Source organism: Cucurbita pepo, chromosome 7, assembly GCF_057944985.1.
Source record: "Cucurbita pepo subsp. pepo isolate OVF chromosome 7, ASM5794498v1, whole genome shotgun sequence".
NCBI lineage: Eukaryota > Viridiplantae > Streptophyta > Magnoliopsida > Cucurbitales > Cucurbitaceae > Cucurbita > Cucurbita pepo.
Genome location: NC_141804.1, coordinates 3,912,533 through 3,933,530, shown reverse-complemented (window position 1 = coordinate 3,933,530; position 20,998 = coordinate 3,912,533). Strand labels below are relative to the sequence as shown.

At 38.0% G+C, this 20,998-nt stretch overlaps 2 protein-coding genes across 3 annotated transcripts; both read left to right on the top strand.

The window, feature by feature from the left end:
* The first annotated feature begins 996 nt into the window (after positions 1-996).
* Positions 997-7,856, top strand: LOC111798665 (uncharacterized). 2 transcript variants are annotated; one of them, XM_023681953.2, is made up of 8 exons: positions 997-1,867; positions 2,074-2,197; positions 2,333-2,462; positions 3,232-3,268; positions 3,463-3,673; positions 4,923-5,029; positions 5,123-5,221; positions 7,389-7,856. In XM_023681953.2, exons 1-6 carry the CDS (start codon positions 1,637-1,639, stop codon positions 5,015-5,017), a joined length of 828 nt encoding a protein of 275 aa, XP_023537721.1. In that variant the 5' UTR covers positions 997-1,636; the 3' UTR covers positions 5,018-5,029; positions 5,123-5,221; positions 7,389-7,856. The 2 variants fall into 2 exon arrangements, with proteins under 2 accessions (XP_023537721.1, XP_086981742.1); XM_087125616.1 differs by lacking the exon at positions 7,389-7,856 and adding an exon at positions 5,709-7,366.
* Positions 7,857-17,043: 9,187 nt separating this feature from the next.
* On the top strand, positions 17,044-20,713 carry LOC111799180 (AT-hook motif nuclear-localized protein 10). Its single transcript, XM_023682605.2, has 6 exons — positions 17,044-17,177; positions 17,742-18,278; positions 19,145-19,197; positions 19,664-19,795; positions 19,917-20,078; positions 20,229-20,713. Exons 2-6 carry the CDS (start codon positions 17,792-17,794, stop codon positions 20,505-20,507), a joined length of 1,113 nt encoding a protein of 370 aa, XP_023538373.2. The 5' UTR covers positions 17,044-17,177; positions 17,742-17,791; the 3' UTR covers positions 20,508-20,713.
* Positions 20,714-20,998: the final 285 nt, after the last annotated feature.

Sequence of the window (20,998 nt, the reverse complement as noted above, 5' to 3'; positions counted from 1 at the left end):
AATGCTAACATCACTCATCTTTTCTCCATGGAAACACATTTTATTAGCAATGGTGAGAATACAAGAAAAGAAATTAGAAACACCTTCATATGAAAGGGTCTCAAAGTCCTTACGCAAAGTGTCATGGTCATGCTTGTCCAAAGCATGTCGCCCATGGCCGCATGCCCATGACACGCTGAAACCCTGCCTTGTACTACTTTATTGCTTTCTTTTACCGCTTTCTTGTTTTTTTTTTTTTTAAAAAAAAGAAAAAGAAAAAAAAAGTGACAAAATATTATGAAGAAATTCAAAAGGTGTTGCATACCCTAATATCCTTAAAAATTCTTAATCCTCTAGAAGTAAGAAATTCAATTGATTTTTTTTATATAAAAAAATAAATAAAAAGAAAAAGAAATAAAGACAAATGTGCCCAACACGTAGACCAGCTCTTGAGCTGTCTGTTGAGGACTTTCCCAGACAAAGATACCAATTTCAATAAATTTTGTCTTTTTTTTTTTTTTTTTTTTTTTTTTTTTTTTTTTTTTTTAAATTGTACTTCTTACCCAATTAGCTTTCTTTATTATTATTATTTTTTTTTTCACATTCGAATAATTTTTATTCCAATTTAAAACATATTTTAATCCGTGAATTTTATTTATTTATTTAATTTCTTTTTTATATAAACTCTTAAATATTAAGTTTTCATTACTCTATTATTCCTAAAAAGCGATTTACATTAAAATGAAATGAAAATAGTTATAATTAATAAAGAAGCTAAACTAATTTAATTATACAATCTTCATATATATAAATTTAATTTTTTTCCTATAATTTTTAAATTAATTATTTAATAAAAATTCCACATAATTTAAATAAACTTAGTTTATTGAACTTTATTAGGATCGATATTTACATTAAATTTAAATATTTTAATCATAATTAGTTGACGGTTAAATCTTTTATTTAAAGAAAAAAAATGTTGGAAAAAAAAAAAAGAGAAACTGTGGAGTATCTGAATGGAAATCCCGTAAGATTCGAGGGGCCGTCAATCAAACAAAAGAAAACAGCGACGATGAAGAAGCAAATTCTCAGCCCTTTCCTTCCCCCCTCCTTGTGTTTTTCCTCCGCCGCCGCCTCCTCCCCCTCCCTCTCCTCTCCGCCGCCACCGCCGCCTTCTCCTCCGTATCTGTATTATCCATTACTTTAATCCTAATACTCCTTCCCGATTCCGTTTTCTTCTTCCCTGCTTTTCCCTGTACAGCTCTATCAAACCCGCCTTCTTCCTACACTCCCTGGATCTCTCTCTCTCTCTCTCTCTGTTCCTGTCTGGCCCATCTCATCCCCCTTTCTTTCTCATTTTATTTCCTAGGGTTTCCATTTCCAATTATGATCACTCTTGTTCGCTTTGATCATTCCTCTTCTGCCTTACTTTCCCTCTTTCCTCTTTTCTTCCCCTTTCAATCCCTTTCACTTTTCTCCTGATTCTCTCTGTATATTCCCTCAATTTCTCAAGGGTTTTCCTAGGGGTTTGCTTCTGCTATGTGGGTTTCTCTCTAATTCACCAATTCTCCACCACTTCATTCAATCCTACTTACCCTTTGTGTCTCTGTTTATATTGTATACTGGGTGTTCATTTCTTTTGATTTCTCCACTGATAATGGCTTATCAGCATATTCCGGTTCCTAGTTCCGTTTCTGGATCAACTTCCAGTTCTGGGTTCTTGAACTCTCCCTTTGGTGATACCACTTATACCAAGGTCTTCGTTGGTGGCTTGGCTTGGGAGACTCAGAGCGACACTATGAGGCACTACTTTCAGCAGTTTGGGGAGATTCTTGAAGCCGTTGTTATAACGGATAAGAATACAGGGAGATCCAAAGGATATGGTTTCGTGAGTATTAATGGTTTTTTTTTTTTTCTTTTTACTCTAATGGGGTTTTTGTCAACTTTATACTTTTAATTTCTACTTTCTAAAAGTAATAGCCTAAGAGCAGTCGTTTTACACGTTTTTTTCTATCACGGTTGATCCACAAATATTTATATTCTTGACGTTAGATTGACCTGAACGTTTGTTCCTGTTTACTTGGAGGGCTTTAGGTGACTTTCCGGGATCCAGAGTCAGCTAGAAGAGCTTGCTCAGATCCTACTCCAATTATTGATGGCAGGCGAGCCAATTGTAATCTGGCTTCACTTGGCCGGCCTCGGCCACCTATATCTTATGGTATTATTTGCTTATTTGGCTTTTTATTGTTTAAGCAAATCACATTTGATTGTATGATCAATGATTTTTCCTGGTATGTGCTTTTTGAAGCTCTGGATTGATGAGTCTTTATTTCTGCTCTGTTGATTCTTACAGGACGTTTTAGACCGCCTGCAGTCTATGTTGGAGGAATGCAACCCAACAGGGGAGCTTATATTGGAAATTTTGGCTACCAACAACCGGTTTCTTATCCTTATCAGCAGGGACTTGCATATCCTCCTTATAGGTGTGTCCCCGAGGTTTCTCTTTGTGCATCCAAGCCTGCCAAGCCTGCCATTACAGTGAAATTTCATTATTTTGTTTGACTCAGATTTCTTGCTTTTTGCTATATCACGACCTTTACATCTTGTGATATGACTCGTGGGGCTTGGCTTGCTTTCAAAATTTTGAAGTTATGAGATTTTTGGTTATTTTTCTTCTCTATTTGTCATCAAGTCTTATAGGAAATGAAAGATGTTGTAAGATGTTGGATCATATATGCTAGCGTTCTTCGTTTCTTAAGATAGCTGAGGGTCATCACTTGACTGGTGTGCATCTTCTGCAATGCTTTTTTAATGTTAGCATTTTAAGCACAAGAGGTAATATTACCAATCACACCGTGCAACATTCATTAGGATATGTTACACTGCCGCCTCCTAGAAATCAGGATTGATTATATCCTGATCAGTGATATGACACAGTGTGATTGATAATTGCAGGAATACCATAGTAGGTATTTGAGGATATGTGCCAAGACTAATGTAATTGAACGCGAAGAAGCATGGCTAGAATTATTGGAGATGTCCCATTTCTTGTTTTCCCTCGCATTTATGTTTCTGTGAGAAAGTCAAGTTGGTAGGATATGATACTCTGGTCTCTATTAATTGGGATACTGGATTCTGAATACTTGTCTTCTGGTATCACATTGGACTGCTGGTTGTAAATTGATTTCCTCCCATGAAAGTTTGCACCGTCGAAACATTTTTAATATTTTCGATCATTCGTTTTCTGTGCAGTTATGCTACTTATGGACCTGAGTATGTCTACCCACAGGTATCACTATTGCTTTATTTTTCTTGTGTGTACAATTCATTTTGCGGAGGGTGGAAGTAGGGTAGGGTGATATGCAGGGCATCTTTAAAGTTTCTTAAGGTTTTTGTTAGCTCTAGCATAATATGCTCATTGGCTCTGATTTTCTGTGTCTTTTATTTTTTCGTTTGGGTGGATGCAACCGTTGTGTGGGTCAGCAATACCTGCAGATTTATGGGGTGCCTGGGTCAGCAAGCCCTACTATTTATCATTATGGACAATTAGGTCAAACAGTCCCTGGTGGTCATGGATATGGAGCCGTACACGGATATGGAATGCCAAGCCCTCAGATCGTGCAGTTTAGTGGTCCTAATGTTAATGCATTAACATCTTCTCCAATGCCTACAATTCAGGCACCATATCCTTCAGGTATTTTGCCTTGTATGCAGATTATTCTTTGATATTGTAATGCGGAGATAACTCTTGATTGCTAGGGCTAAAATATGAGTTTAGTCTAGTCGCTTTAGGTATTTTTCTTTGAATTTCTATTTTTATTGCCATCAATTGGAACTCTTGTGTAATTGTGTAGTTTTTTTAGTCTCACTTTTGGTTTGGCCCTTTGATACTTTTTTTAAGGCCATTTTTTGTTTCTTTCTTTCATTTATTTTCGGAAGCAACTTTTTCTTAAATCTAAAAGAGGTGTCTTGGTCAACTTTTGTACAATCATTCATTGGCTTAGTTATGTGACGAGTAAAACTTGATAGAACTCTCAAGTTTCTCTGCATTGAAATGTCACCATCTTGTAAAGAGATGTGAGATCCCACGTCAGTTGGGGAGGAGAACGAAACATTATATATATGGGTGTGGAAACCTCTCCCTAGTAGACATGTTTTAAAAACCTAAAGGGAAAGCCCAAAAAGGACAATATCTGGTAGCGGTGGGATTGGACTGTTGCAAATGGTATTAGAGCCAGACACCGGGCGATGTGCCAGCGAGGAGGCTGAACCCCGAAGGGGGTGGACACAAGGTGGTGTGCCAGCAAGGACGCTGGGCCCCCAAGGGGGGTGGATTGGGGGGTCCACATTGAATGGAGAAGGGAACGAGTGTCAACGAGAACGTTGGGCCCCAAAGGGGGGTGGATTGTGAGATCCCACATCAGTTGGGGAGGAGAACAAAACATTCTTTATAATAAGGGGGTGGAAACCTCTCCCTAGTAGATGCATATTAAAAACCTTAAGGGAAAGCCCGAAAGGGAAAGCCCATAGAGGACAATATCTGCTAGTGATGGGCTTGAGCTGTTACAAGAGAGGACTGAAAACTGGATATCTTATGGGGACACAGGATTATTTTTCCTTTTTGATTTTTTGCTGTGAAAACTTCTTTTATTTGAGACGAAAGAAAGTGCAACCTAAGGTGCATGGGGATATTGAAATCAGAACTGAAGGACAACTGGATAAGGATCTACGGGGGCAAATGATGAGGAAAAGTTTGTTTTACGACAGAACATAGAGGATATAATATATCAAGATATCTTTGTTGCTTAATGCAATTTAGGCCACATTTCTATTCGTTTTACACGTGCCATGTTTTTAATCTGGTGATGAATGAGGGAAAACTAAGGTAACATGCTTTAACATGTTAGATATGCTTGATTAGGAAAACGTGTTTGTTTCATCAGGGATTCCAGCACCTGTTGCAGCACAACCACAGTTCGTTGTTCATTCTCCTTCTCAGTTTGTACAAGGTAGCGGTTCTGACCAAACATCTGGGTGAGGAGTTGATCAGGTAAGCAGCAAATTTTGCAGTTAATATTTGAAACTTCATTTCCTATTTTTATCACCAGCTGTCTAACCACCTGAAATTTAACTACATTCATAGGTATCCATAGATTGCAGCAGGACTTAGAGCAGCGGAGCTGCTACATGAGTGGCGGGCTTCGGATCTAACCTTGCAAATAATTTATCATGCATTCTAGAGGTAGTCTTATGCTCAATGCACAGCTTTTACGAAATTTTTATATGGTCAGGATGATGACTATTTGAAAGTTTATCGTAAAATCATTGCGACAATTTCTTTGCTTTCATATCTTATTTCATATAGATTATATAGCAGCCACAATTCTGGAATACGAGTCAAATACTAAGGGAACAACTAATTGTGGGGAGTAAGTCGATTGGCCGCCTCAATTCTCCAGTTTTAGTTTATGTGTGGTAGTTGAGGAATGAAGTTGGTAGAATTGAAGATGTGAATGGATGCTCATAAGAAAGAGAGTGTAGAATGTCTGAAAATGACATGACTGTTTGGTTTGAACTATATAGTACTGGGAATTATATCTACAAATATATTCCCTGGGTTAGCGGATGAGTTAAAATACATTTACTGTTTCCAAATATACCCTCTAAGCTGTCTGAGTGGAGAGGAAATGAAAGATGTATGGAAATTTACCTTGTTCATTCTCATACAGCTGAGTTTTAGGCCTTACCTAGGAAATCTTGAAGTCGTGTCCATTACGGAAAGAGTGATATAAACAAAGGAATGGAAACTCGTGCTCGCTGTAATCTTCCCAAGACTCCAAATAAATTGGAATACGAGAATGAGTTAAGTTGATAACTTTTATTACACCTAGCTTAGCATCTTTCTGATGTACTTGTATATATGTGCATATAAACTTTTGTGGTTCTCTTTTAATTTGTGCTTTTAGAATATCTCGTTGGAATTAGGGGTATGTGAGATTTCCAACTGTATGTAATATATTTAGATAGAGACATTGGATCAAAAAGACACAAGTAATACCTTTACTTTATGGAAAATAAGAAGAAGCACGGGTAGAACGATGGGAGAAAAACCCTTCCCAACAAGGATCTTGGTAAAATAAACGCTCTTTCCTCTCTCCTTTTCTCCCCTCGTCCTCCTCGTTTTTTAGCCTCCATTTGCCGTCGGAGTTTGTTTTTTCATTTTTCCAGATTAGGTTATTAGTTTTAAGGCCCATTTTTTGAATTCTCAGCTGATTGGTATTGGTTAGCATCTTTCTCTCATCATGGAAGTCAAACTTTTGTTGAAAATATTACATTTAAACAACCATTCCCTTTTTCCATGTCCCATCTTGGTTGGTTTGGAAGTTTTTTTTGTTAGATGTTCTGCATATGCTGATTGATTCTAAATTTCTCAAGGAAGGTAGAGATTCCTTTGGTACTTCTCGTTTATCTAAGTTCAAGTCTCAACCAGGATGGTTTACTAAATGTGTTGTTTGACCTTCTAAACATGGGTAGGAAGAAACTCCGTGTTGGATCAAATATGAAAGAATGACTAGATTTTTGGGAAATAATATGAAACATGGGTAGCAAGCTCGCCAACACGTGTTGGACCAAATAAGAAGCGTAAAGAAGTTCTTAAGGTGTTTTCATTTCCAAGAAGACTTTTATTGTCTATATTTGAGAGCTGCTGCTTTTGCACTAATTCCATGGAATTTAATTATCATTCATCCACCTATTTATTCTTTTAGGGGTTGTCGTGTTTCTCCTCAAATAGTCTCATGGTGCATTCCTTTGTGCCTTGGTTGTTGAAGCCTCCTTTATGAAGTCAAAAACCGCTTTTATGAACAAATATTCAGCTTGGATTGCACACCTTGATGGGTGGCTGGAATTGATCTGTCATGAAATAGTGCTTTATAGAGTAGAATATCTTCAAAAGAATTCAGAGATTCTTCTCTAATATAAACAAATGCTGAACAATACTTGCTTCGCCGTAGTAGAAGTTATATTTCTCAAGTTTCTCAAAATGGTGGCAAAGCTCAATAATAGTCATTTTTTTTATAGGAGTGTGTTTTGTTAGGTTTATGAGAAGTTCTTCATGGTTGTCTTTGGTGTTTTTAATTTTTTTTCACTCCCTCTGGGTGTTTGTATCTCTTAAACTTTTAATCCTTATCATTATATCAAATGAGAAGTCGTCCCAATGAACACGTTTATTTATGATGCGAACTCTATACCGTAGAATGTTAGCAAATTGCACTCCTCCCCCTCTCGCATCCACCCCATGACATTTATTTTCTGGAAGTTGAATATCGATCGACTTGTAAACATGAACATATATTGCTTTCCATTGTTTGCAGTTGATCTAAAAGTTTTCTGGTACTTAACTGCTGCAGGTCATTGTCATGCTCACCAGAGACGCCAGATGGTCTTGAGTCGCTCCAGATGGTGGAGAAGGAATATGGAAGACCTTTCTTCTTCCCCAGTGTTTATAAACTTTTACACGCTACCGACGCTCTGGAGAGTGGTAGGTAGTCGTCATGGATTGATTGACGGGTGCTTGAATCGGGTTTAAGCATCTACTTAGGAATAAAAACTTGTAAAAAGAAGTCAAAATTAGAATCAATATATGATTCTTTCATAGTAAACTCCCAGCATTTTGGGTGTATAGGAAGAAGTCTGTGGTGCTTTGTGTGGTTAGTGGGTCTATCATCATCTTGGAACTAATATATGATTTCATAAGTTCATGTGCATATTAGTTATATATATAAGCATTTATTGTAATTTGGATTTGTTTTGAGGCCTGACTTCATAAGAACGAAGCAGCTTCAGGTTCTATCCAATCTAGAAGATTGAATTGCTGATTTTTCATTTTAGTACCCGTTGATGGCGCGTCGGGTTGAGATTGGCTGCATCGGAGGATATTATCGAGTACTTAGTTCATCCTTTGTGTTCATCTTTTCTTCCATAAAATGACTTTGTTAGGTCCAATCTTGTGATGATGAGAGATGGAATTAGATGAGTTTTTGTTGATTCCTTTTAATTGCTTTATAAGCAGTCAATTCTCAATCAATTATAGTTGGATTTTGCCAATCAACGACAATTAAGTGAAATGATTACTGATTATAAATCAAATTAATCAGTATCAACTTGTCCACTAAATCCTTTTCCAATGTATATGTTGGCATTTCAAATGGCAAACATGTTTATGTGTTGAATGTCGTGTCATTGTCCTTCGTACTGCTTCGATTTGTCTAGATGTGATTTAAGCGGGTTCAAGTGCTTGAATAGCGTATCTACTTAAGCAAATATGATTGCCTTGATAAGATATTCCTTTCATTCTTCCTCTATGGTGTTTACGAAATCTGGTTGTTTTTGGGTTATAGTTGATGGTTATGTCTCAATTCCATCTCTACTACTGAATCGAACATGAGAGTTTCTTCTCATCCAGCTCCTCGAGAATCGAGTGTCATGATCGTACTCTTCAAGTCGGGTTGATACCATGAATCATGATTGTGGTTAGCATTAAGGAGAATTTAAGCTTAATCTAGGTCAAGTCGTAAGGCTTAATCTTACCTTTTTTCTAGGTTAAGGTCCTTCCAATGGAATGTCGCATCTTATTTGAATTTTATGGTTCTTGATGAAATGACTCTCATGCTTCTACATCGATTTGGGGACATTATTCAGAGGAATTCAAACTCTTTGTTGGGTCAAACAAAACTTGTACTTTATTAGGTGATTCAAGCACTTGTCAGAATAACTCAGGGCAAGTCTTAAGTCGATTGGAAGCTATCAAGTCTCACCAATGCTTCATGATACCACCCTAAACATTGTGATGTCGTTCGCCTTTGCAGTTTGCTCGAGTGCACTTATCAAGAATCAAACCATGAGTTTACTTCGTATTTGGGATCTCTCGAATATCTATCTATCCGAGCATCCTTGAGGTGAGTTCCTTTGAGTTCATGACGAATCCTTTTTACAGATCGTGCGAATCCTGATTCTAATAAAGCAACCTTTGACTCATGGGAAAATGTGCAACATCAGCACACCTTTGCCACTCGACAATATCCTTCGAATCTCAATCTCAAAAGAAGATGCCTAAGACACTTCTCTTAAAACGCTTGCCCACGTCATGACACGCATGTGTCAGGAGATAGCTCACTTAGACCATGAGGTCTATGGTGGTGAAGAGTCAACATCATGTCCATGGGACGGATGCGAGTACAGAGAAGTCTTCCTCGTCTCCATCTCTATCTACTATTTCATTATCTATTCTCATGAAATTCTTCATTTATTTTCTCGAGAATCAAGATAGAGATTTCATGCTGAATGTTTTCCATTATATATACCTCTAAAATATTTTTTTTATGGATAATTTTTATTTTCTAATATAATTTCTATTAATGTAAAACATTGTAATAAATAAAATAATATTTTGTAAATAAAAATATAATATGACGTTTCAACATAATTTCTAAAAATTCAAATTTTAGAAACAAAGAGTCTTCTAACACTATATTTATATATAAATAAAAGTAGGGTGGGGTGGGGCGGGGCGGGGCGGGGCGGGGCCAGGGTTAGGGTTAAGGTTAGGGATGGAGCAAGGAATGTTATCCTCATTCTCGATCTTGTTTGGTTAACGGAGAGAAATCTCTCCTTGTTCCCTCCATATTCCTCATTTAAATGGAGATTCTCCGCCGATTAAATGGACATCTCTACTCTCCTATAGTACATTTTAAAACATATTTGATATGACACCGAGCACATCAAAATAAGTGAGGAGTCATATGCCAACCTGAAACATTGAAAACTTAATTCTAGAGACACGGGTCAAAACTACAAGTTTTGAGGTCATGGCTCAAAGCCTCATTGACCCTATTAGGTTTGTCTCTAGCACCATAGACGACACTATCACTTCGTTTTTGCTTGGCTTTAGATTTACGTTCGTTCCTACTATTTTTGACATGTTAGATGATAGCATCATCCTCTTTAATCACGTCATGACACTTACTTTCCTCTTTAATGACTTCAATCACCATCTAGCTGTTGCCCTTGCTGACTTCCTCGTCGGTCGTTGCTGGAATTGCTGCATTGAAAAATTAACAAATATTATTGTTTTAAGGTTTTGATTTTTTTATCGGGACGGTTTAACCATGTCCAACAACATCAGTGGGAGAAGTGTTGCTTTAGGGCGATACTGACAGACCATGGCTTTTTTTAGAACGGATCATCAACGTACGAGTTCAGTGGTCAATATTTCCATGTGTCGGTTAGGGTCGAGATAGACGACCCTAATCCATGGCATGTAATGAGTGAGTGATCCCGTTTTTTTTTTTAAAAAAAAATTAGTCTCTTGATATTGTTTGCTATTGCTATAATTGTATGCATATCTAATCCTCACAAAAGAGTGCCTTATACAGTATTTATGATTTTTCCTTTTGGACTTCTCCTCAAAGATTTTAAAACGCGTCTGGGAGAGGTTTCCACACTTTCAGAAAGAATGTTTCGTTCTCCTCTCCAACTGATGTGGGATCTCACAATCCACCCCTCTTCGGGACCCAACATCTTCATTGACACTCGTTTCTCTTTACAACCGATGTGGGATCTCACAATCCACCCCCTTCGGAGCCCAGCGTCCTCACTGGCGCTCTTTCCTCTCTCCCATCGATGTGGGACCCCCCAATCTAATTCACCCCTCCTTCGAGGCCCATCGTCCATGTCCACCCCCCTTCGAGTCTCAGCCTCCTCACTGGCACATCGCCCAGCGTCTGGCTCTAATACCATTTATAACAACTCAAGCCCACCGCTAGCAGATATTGTCCTCCTTCGACTTCCCATTTCGGGATTTTCCTTAATGTTTTTTTTTAAAACGCCCGCTAGGGAGAGGTTTCCACACTCTTATAAAGAATGTTTCATTCTTCTCTCCAACCGAGGTAGAATCTCACACATATTCTATTAAACATACGCTAAATCATATCAAAAGTGTTCAAAGTTCAAACAATGTAAACAACAGTGACAACTAATACCTCAATTCCCTATCTAAACTGAACTGAACATCAGCTGAAGCATTCAAGTTAGAATCAAAGAAGCAAGAAAACACAATTACCCTTCATTCAACCTAGAGGCATACAAATTTGTTCTGAAAAGAAAGAGAATCCAAGTTGGTGAAAAAGGGCACATGCTAAGACCTTCCATCTAGCTGCTAAATCCAGCACGTGCCCTGCCTCTCCAACATGGCTCACTCTTCCTATCTCCCAACTCACAGTGGCCTCCTCAAGTTGTAGTCTCTTAGGCATTTTATCAAACACCTTATAGGCCTATAAAAGGAACTGCAAGAACACACATATTTAAACAGATATGGGCAGCCCTGAGACAGAGTACACATAATATTCCACATGTTAATTTAAAACTTATCTGCCAACAAAAAGGTTTGTTGGTGAGAATGGGAAGCATGTTATGGGTTGGGTAGTGGTTCATCTTGTTTTGTATATCAAATAATTCATAACCCATCAGTGGATCTGCGCACTGGCGGCCAAATTGATGAGTGGGGAGGAAAAGAAAACAGAGTGAGAGAGCTTCAATGGCTGCCAAACTGGCCACTTCAGGCAGACATGGGCGTCACCCAATGCCACCAACTTGGTAATGCTAGATCTAAAGGTCGGGAGGGAGTCCACAGCTGACTAATTTTGGGAATGATCATCGATTTATAAGTAAGGAATCAGTTGTTATAGACTTTTAACGAAGCCCAAAAACAAATCCCCTCGAGATTATGCTCAAAGTGGACATATTATGTTGGTAATACTAGTGATGTGCCCACGTTGTAATTGATACAAATGATTTGATCTACGTCATTCCTGTGAAGATACAAGAATGGAGATATTTTATACTATGAATTTGTATAAGATTAGACTATAAAATATTTAATCTCTTTTTATAAATTATATTGAGAAGATTAATACTTTCTTCATTCTCTAGAGAGGAGAAACTATGAATTACTCGATTAATTCAACACGAAAATCCTATTTATATAGAATTTGAGAAATATTTGTCATATAATATATTGGGTTGATAGGGTCGGTTCAGTTGAACTGTCCATGACATCATCTTCTTCCTCGAGAAGAAAGAAGACGCGTGTGAACTTTGCGTTGTCGCCTGAAAACGTGCCTCCCCCGCTCTATTTAAAGTGTTTTTTTCCTCGATTCTTTCATGAAAATTAAAGATTGTGTTACACGGAAGAGCTAGGGTTAATGAGAGAGCCAGACCCCATTGTGTAAGTCTCGTAATTAGCACTTACAAGAATTACTCATCTACTTACCTTATATGAGAAGGAGCAAATTTAATCCCGTAAAATTTTGCTTCCAATTCCCGGTTTGGTTAAGTCCCAAAACAATAGGCATGCTAAATCGACTATGGAAGTCACTTGCACCATGCAAATCAAGAACAAACTCTCACGTGCAGAAGTTTATAACTCACTTAGCTTTAAGATCGAGTCTCATATGATTATCTTGTAAAATATTAACTTCTCAGTTTACAAATTTTACGGGATGTCTCCACATGCATGATTTGGATCGAATTGTTTGTAAAACTTCCAAAGTGATTCATATCAATAATGTTACTAGGATAAGACACCAAACCTTATCCATATAATATAGACTTTTTAAGTTATTACTTGAACATGATTCTATATCAACTACATGGACCTACCAAGCGAGTTCTCGCACCCCCTAAACCTGACTCGTCGGGCTAGCACTCACTAATAGGCTACCAAACACAATGGAGGGAAAGAACCTGCATAGATCATGGCAAACAAAAATTTCGTAAGTTGAAAGGTACGCGTACGTACTAATCTTAACGAAGAAGTATCCTGATGCATATAACCAAAAAAAAAAAAAAAATGCATGAAGTTCCTATAGTTTAAGATTATGGCATAAATTCATGATCCAAGTCAATCCTCCTTTAGCGTAACAACCATAATTATAACATGTGTAGGGAGTCATGGAGCACGTGTCATCATACATAATACAATTCATCTAACCACGTCAACAATAAAGCTACTTATTTGGTTGGTCTGCATAGTCCCTAAATAATTACAGAGCTAAACTAAATATGTTTCTCAATTTAACCTCTGTAGATCCATGACATCAAATTAGAATTAATGAGCTTAACTTAATCAAATTTTTAGCCCAAAATAATTTGAATTTAGGAGACACCAGAGTCAAAATTGAGTTACTAAAGTCGCGTGCAAGAGGGACAACTTAACCGAGCCACAAGCGAGTGGAAGGCAAGCTGTGACCAAAGGAGCGGTTTAATGTCACAATAACACTCTTGTGGCAGCGGGATAGTGATTGTTGGACACTTGTTTTAACCCAACAAACAAGTCAGCCTTGTGAAATTCACACTTCGCGAATAATATCAACATATGCTCGATCTTCGAGTCACGTTTGAGATAATTATTTTAGAAAACGTGAGCGAGAAAATATGTTGAAAATAATTTTAAAGAAAGCAATGTTACTAAAAGCGAGTAGGCAACAACAATGACTTTGATAACATATAATCCAGGTAGGAAAAATTAACAACTAATCACATCCCCTCTAGTATATTTTGGGGTATTTTAGCCCTGGCAGGTGTAGACATCATTTAGTTGACCAGTCATACAACTAATAGTAAAGGCCTATCTAATATGAAAGCAAGTAAAGGAGTTTGAAACGGACATGCGACCATAGACAATACGTCTTGGACAAGCATGATTGAGACATTCAACATGCGGCTATAGACAACACACCTTGGACAAGCATGACCGTGACATTCTCCCCTACTCAATTGGTTGACGTCTTTGTCAATCAACTATTCACGAACTCAGTGATGCAGGATGAGACTGACTTCAGGACTTTCGACGCACTTCCAACTGATCATGGTATTGAGGAGCTTCTTCCAATCTTCTAGGAACTGTTGAAAACCACATTTCGGTTCGTTGAGTCTTTGTGTCTTCTCTGTCGGAGTCTCTCCTAATTTCTTCGTTGGAACATTTCTCTTCTTTGCATGAGGTCGTGTTGTCTCCTTGTGCTTGATGTCTTCTTATTGGGATAATAATGTTTCAGGTTACTAACGTGGATAGTAGAGCTATTCGACATCCATGAGAGTAATTTGATCCTATATAATGCCTTCTCGACCTTGTGGATAACTTCGACTAGTCCATTGTATTTTCGCACCCGTCATTAATTCTTGTTGCTTTCACCTTGGAGTTGATCTGACCTCAATTTGATTAGAACTCTCTCTCCGTCTTGAAATTTTTGTGGCCGATGCTTGTAATTGGCTCTTCTCTTCATTCATCTAGATGGTACTTCTCGATAAACATGCGTTGCTTCAGAGGTTTGTCTCTATTTTCCTCCCTCAGCGGAGGTGGCTTGATGCCTCTCCGTAGTATTTGGGTGATCACTTACAACGGTCTTTTTGGGTCTAATGAACTCGACTGTTAGCAAGTAATTTAGTTATTTATAGAATTCAGCTAGCACAGGTTGAATCGTATGACATTTATTTGTGGTAAGCGGTCTCGCCCCCGACATAACATCAATCTCGTGATCAATCTACCCATGTGGAGATAAATACTTTATCTGGCTTTCTAGTCTTGTGTCGTGGTGTTCGTGTAGTGGCCACGAGGTTTCTGTCGGAGTGAGCTCACTTTAGCTCCCCTCTTTAACTACGACAATGGCAGCGAGCGTTGGTTCATCATGGCTAAGATCCTTTATCAACTGTAGTGCCGACATCATTTTTACCCCTCTCGATTGAGAAGTGTTTATCTGAATAATCGTCGAGTTGGACCCTGTTACAACAAATCATTTTGCTAGGGGAATGAGAATGACTTTGTGTTTGAGTAGAAAGTCCGTCTCTAACACAATTTTGAAGTCATCTATCTTAATTATCACAAAGTTAGTTTGTCTAGTCCAAGTCCCGAGTTTGATCGGAGTCCTCTTTGCAACTCCTAAGACAGGTAAAGCTACCGAATTGACGACCATCATCTTTTTTGTGTCTTGACGTCAAAGGATATTCAATCGTTTTGCTTCAGTCTCTGTCATGAAGTTGTGGGTGGCTTCAGAGACAACAATCGTGTTCCTGGCCGCTCTGTGATTAATTCGGGTCTCAACATACATAAGACCGCATTCCATTAGCTCCTCTATCTCTTCTACTCTCTTCAGGAGAGAGGACGACCCCCAAGGGTGTTCAACAATTTCAACTAACGGTATTTCTGTTTCTACCGGCTCATACTCGGCTTTTGAATTCACTTCGAGTTTTGCTTGGAAGGTGTATAATTCCGCTTTCTGTGGGCATTTAGATTCTTAATGGACTCCTTTGCATATGAAGCAAGACGAGGGGTCTTGGCTTTCACTATGACTGTTTTGGTTGTGAGGTCTCCGCTATAGAGTTCTACCTCTCCATTGGGAGGACTCACATTCCCTTCCTCTACTTTCGAGTCTGACACTTTCCCTACCTTTGAGGGAGTTGCGTCGGTAATTCTTATTCACACCACTTGCGGACGCCTAGTTCCACCTTATCTCTTGGGGTTGATCGATACTAAGGTCAAACAGTAGTTCGGTTGTAGCATGAGCCGTGGAAAGGGCTTAAACTCTTTGTTCGTAAAACTTGATTTTCACCCACGACCTCAACCCCTCGAAAAAATTGAAGACTTTATTTTTCTTGGACATATCACGAATATCTAACATAAGCCCAAAATATCTACTTAATGTAGTCTTGAATATTTTTAGTATTCTTCGACTCTCTTAACTTTCTTCTTCCGATTATCTTAACATTCTTTGGGAAGAATTGAGAGCGGAGTTTTTGTTTTAAGCTCTCCCAAGTGTCCACAGTACATCGACCATCTTGAATGTCCGTATACTTGGATCTCCACCATAACTTTGCATTGTCGATTAGATACATTGTTGTCAACTGACCTTCGCTTCTTCTGCCACGTTATTTGTGGCTCGAAAGTACTGTTCGAGTCCAAAGATAAAGTTCTCAAGAGCCTTGACATCTTAAACCCCGCAGAAGAACTTGGGCTCCGGGACCATGATCTTGTTAAATTGTACTACACCCCCAATTGGGGTTTGGTTTTCCACTGCTCATATGGTGAGATTTAATGTGGCGCCTAAACCCACCAATTCAGCCCTGACCACTCCAACGGTTGCTCTCAAATCCTCAAACATTTCTGTGACCATCTAAACGATCGCTTGTTGCGCAATGTCTAAGCCTTTGACCCGTTCTTCCAACAAAGCTCGTCAAACTATCCCTACGCTAGAAGGAACGAGCAATTGTGCCCTTATCTTCTAGGGCCCATCTATTTTTTTTTTAGAAAAAATTAATCTCATTCATGCAAGACTCCAAAAGCCCCATTCCATAAGGAACTTGAGTCATACATAATAACTGCTCTTTCATTTCATCCAATCGGTGAATTTGGGACTTGCTTAGTCGTTTTGCAGCCGGCATGTTTGTGTACTACTTTGTAAGGAGCCAAATCGACTCTAATACCACTTGTCACAATCTCACTCTTACAACAGCGAGACAACGATTGTGTGATACTTGTTCTAACCTAGCAAACAAGTCAGTCATATGAAATTCACACTTCGTGGACAATATCGACTTATACTCGATCCTTGAGTCACGTTTGAGAGAATCATTTTAGAAAACGTGAGTAAAGAAATACGTTGAAAACAATTTTAAAGAAAACAATGTTATAAGCTAAAAACGAGTAGGCAACAACAACAACAACTTTGATAGCATATAACTGGAGTATAAAGAACTAACAACTAGTCACATCCCTATACATTACATTTTGGGAGATTTTAGCAGTGGGTAGCAATAGACATGATTTTGGCGACGAATTAATAATAATAATAATAATAGTAAAAGTCTATCTAAAGTCTTTTTTTAATATTTAATTTTTCTTTTTTCTTTTTTCTCTTCCCCCAATAAAAGCCGTAAAAGGAAAGTAATCCCTAATTATCAAAATAAATATTTTATAATTAAAACCACAAATCATCCCATAATTAAAAAAATATATTTAAATATTTCTCATTTCCGCATTTCTTTTCCAAAATGTCCTTTGAACAAACCCTTCGTTTTCCCCTTCAAAAACCCTAACATTTTTCCTTCTCCTTTGATTATCACTCTCCACTAATTTTCCTATTTTACTGGTAAGTTTGTGGTAATTTTCTCCATTTTTTTCATAAATAAAATCAATATATTTCAATTTTTCTTTGAATTTTCTTTGAATTTTCTTTGAATTTTCTTTTCTTCCTTTTATTAAGGATTAATTTTCTCATTTTTTCTCATTTTTTGCATGATCTGTTCTGTACTTTAGCCAAATACTCTGTTACCGCTTTCAAGTTAATAGGATTTTTCCCCCTTGCATTTCGTTGGATTTTGTTAAGAAATTTGAGGAAATCTTGGACTTTTGGGGTTTTAGGGTTTTTGTTAATTCTTGTAAACATTACTTTGCTTTGGTTTGATTTCGCATTTAGGAAATCATTAATCATCTTCGCAGTTTTGTTTTTGTTAATTCTTTGTTTTCATTTCTTGCACTGGTGTGGTTATGTTACAGATTGCGAACTAAATACATTTCAAAATCTTCATTAGTGTCATAGATCTTGCCTTCTGCGCTTCCGTAATTTATCGGAATAGAAATTATGGCTGATTATCGAGATGATGATCCAAAATCACGTAGATTTTCTTCGCGTATTTGCACTTTTGATTTCCAGGTTTTCGGTAGAGTTTTGATTCGAGCTGCTGAGCGAAAGAGAGGAGCAAGATGTCGGGATCTGAGACTGGTGTGGTGACGAGTAGGGAACCCTTTAGCATCGGCGTTCAGAATAGCTCCTTACAGTCGCAGGCGGCGGCCCAAAACATGCGATTAACCTTCAGCGCCGATGGTACGGCCGTTTACAAGCCTGTAACTCCTTCAACCTCACCGGCATATCAGTCCTCCATGGTCGGAGTTTCTGGTAATGACGGAATTGAGGGATCAGCGGGTGGGGGGTCTATGTTGCCTCATGGTTTCAACATAAATTCGGTGGGCAGCGAGCAAGCAAAGAAGAAAAGGGGGAGGCCGAGGAAGTATGGACCAGATGGCTCCATGGCATTAGCTTTAGGTTCTGGGCCGTCTTCAGGAAGTGGAGGTTTTTCTCCTTCAACTATGGCTAATCCTGCTTCAGAGGGATTAGCCTCACCAAATTCAATGAAGAAAACTAAAGGCAGGCCACTTGGTTCTAAGAAAAAACAACAATTGGAAGCTTTGGGTAACTAAATATTATAAGCGTCTTGCCCGATAGATACTCTTCCTTGACGAGATCCAATTGGGTCTCTGGATTTGATGCTTACTTGACTGCTATTTGTTATGCTCGTTGCTTTTAACATTATGTATCTTATCTTTCACGTGGGCAAAGGCAATATAGGAATATTCTAGATTGACTAGCAGTTTTGAGTTGACTCATTTACTGTGATTATTTATATGAGTTGTTTGGAATAGATATATCTAATTGGATTCTAATTGGATTCCTTATAGTTTATATGCATAATCTCTGCCTTGAAGACTTAAAAAGTATGGAAAAGATAGTGATATCATATCCAGGAAGTTGGATTCTATTATGTCCTAGATGAGATTGTAAGCATGAAATTACGCATTTGCCCTTTTCGTTGTCTTGCATTTTCTGCTATGTGCTTCTTAAAATGATAACAAATCTTAGTTTTTATTTCCCTTCCTTCCTGTGTTGTTTCACCAATATTTGTTTAGTCATTTAGTCGCATTTACGACAAGATTAATTAATTGTTGTTATGGAAACCTAATTATCCTTACGAAATTGCATCGAATGTTGGATTGCCAATCAAACATACCTTTTCCGGTGGAATAGACATCTCCTATTTGTCTATTACTGTTTTTCCCTTTCCTTTTTTGTCTTTTTTGTGTGTGTACATGACTGAAATTATAATGTTTCACTGTAATAAGAAGACAATAACAGGTGAAAAGGAAGGGAATCTTACTTTGGTTGACTTTATAAGTGTCCAAGCGTTGGTGTAGTTTATCTTCTAAACTATTGTGTGATAATTATTTTATCTTGGTTGTCTTATTGAAAACTGTGTCTTACTACAGACCTATTACTTGCAGGACCAGCTGGTATTGGATTCACTCCACATGTTATTGATGTGAAAGCCGGAGAGGTTCTAATTTAAAATACTCTCTGACCCTTTTTATGGCCATATCAATTATTTTTACTTATAATATCAGCATCTTGAATGACTAAACAATACATTTTGTTGCACATCCAATGTAAATTATTGTTATATTGAATGCTTTTTGGATGCCCCTACTGTTTCTTACATTGTTGCACTGAATTGTTCATGAATAGAAGGTAAGATGCTTATTGTCACTTTTTACTCTTGCGACAGGATAAAAGCAGAAGCTCGTGGAATGTTGTCATGTCTAACTTTTTTTTTTTTCAACTTGAAGTCCATGAGTGTATAGTGTACCTGGATTGCTTTTTTTTTTTTGCAGGATGGATTTATTAATAACACTATTGTCAACTGCGCATTCATTTCATTCTCACATCCTTTATGCGCTCATTTTATTCTTGCATTCGTTTTTCTGCCCAAATAACAATAATTTGATTGGCGTGCGGTGTTACAGGATGTATCGTCGAAAATAATGTCCTTTTCTCAGAATGGCCCTAGGGCTATTTGTATCCTCTCTGCAAATGGAGCAATATCGAATGTGACTTTACGTCAATCTGCTATATCTGGTGGAACTGTTACTTATGAGGTTTGTAAGCTCATGCCGCATATACAGTTTTAAGAAAGATAAAACTGTGTTTCCTTGCATTTGTTTGAAGGATAATTGTTTATACAAGTTTATGAGTTGCTTAGTTTTTGTCATCATGCAGGGCCGGTTTGAAATCCTGTCGCTCTCAGGTTCATTTCTGCTGTCTGAAAATGGTGGTCAGAGAAGCAGAACTGGTGGTTTGAGTGTGTCCTTGTCTGGTCCAGATGGTCGAGTGTTGGGTGGTGGTGTGGCGGGTCTTCTCACGGCTGCATCTCCTGTTCAGGTAAATTAGTTTCTTTTCCATAGACAACTCAGTCAACACTTAATTATCTCTCTGCTTGAGCTTCTCCACAGAGACTTTGGCTAGTTTCTGATTGCTCTATCCAGTTTTTTCACTTGATATTGGTTCTGCATTCTGGAAACGAATATGCAGGTGGTCGTGGGAAGTTTCGTAGTCGACAGCAACAAGGAACCGAAGTCAGACAGCCAAACAGAACCCGTCTTCGCCTCGCAAATGCCAAACCCAGTTTGCTTTGGTCAGTTAACAGGAGGAGGAGGAGGAGGAGCCAGTAGTCCTTCTCACGGGACGCCGAGTGAGTCTTCCAGTGGCGACCCTGACAGCCCCCTTAACAACAGCTCTGGAGCCCGCGACGACAACGACAACGACAACAACAACCATCCACAAGGCATGTCTGGCATGCCATGGAAGTAAGTATCCTAGCAATTGAATCTAGCTGTGACACATGACACATCGCATCCACACATGGGTGTTGTATTTCAAAAAAGTTTCAGTTTTTAGCATGATAATAGCAAAAGGCAAGTAGGGAGAGATTGAGTTTCTGATGTTTTGGTTGATCAAACCCGGTTTGTCAGATTGTATCATTGAATTTTGAGGTTAGAAGAAGAGTTGGTTTTAGATAGGCTGTTAGTTCTGTAACTGCATTGTTTACCTTAATCAATTGCTTTCCCCTTCTTATCTCAACTTTAAATTCATGTTGGAATTATAGTTTTGAAAAAGAAAAAAAACTATTTTTCTATGAACATCTTTTGACGAATTAATAATTTAAATTAGTTTTGGTATTTGATTATTTAAAATGTTTAGTTTCATGCTGGTGTATTGAACTGTTTTTAATGAAGTTCTTATTCTGACCATATCTTAAAATTAACATAAAGTCCAAACCATGCTATATTAATTGGGTTGAA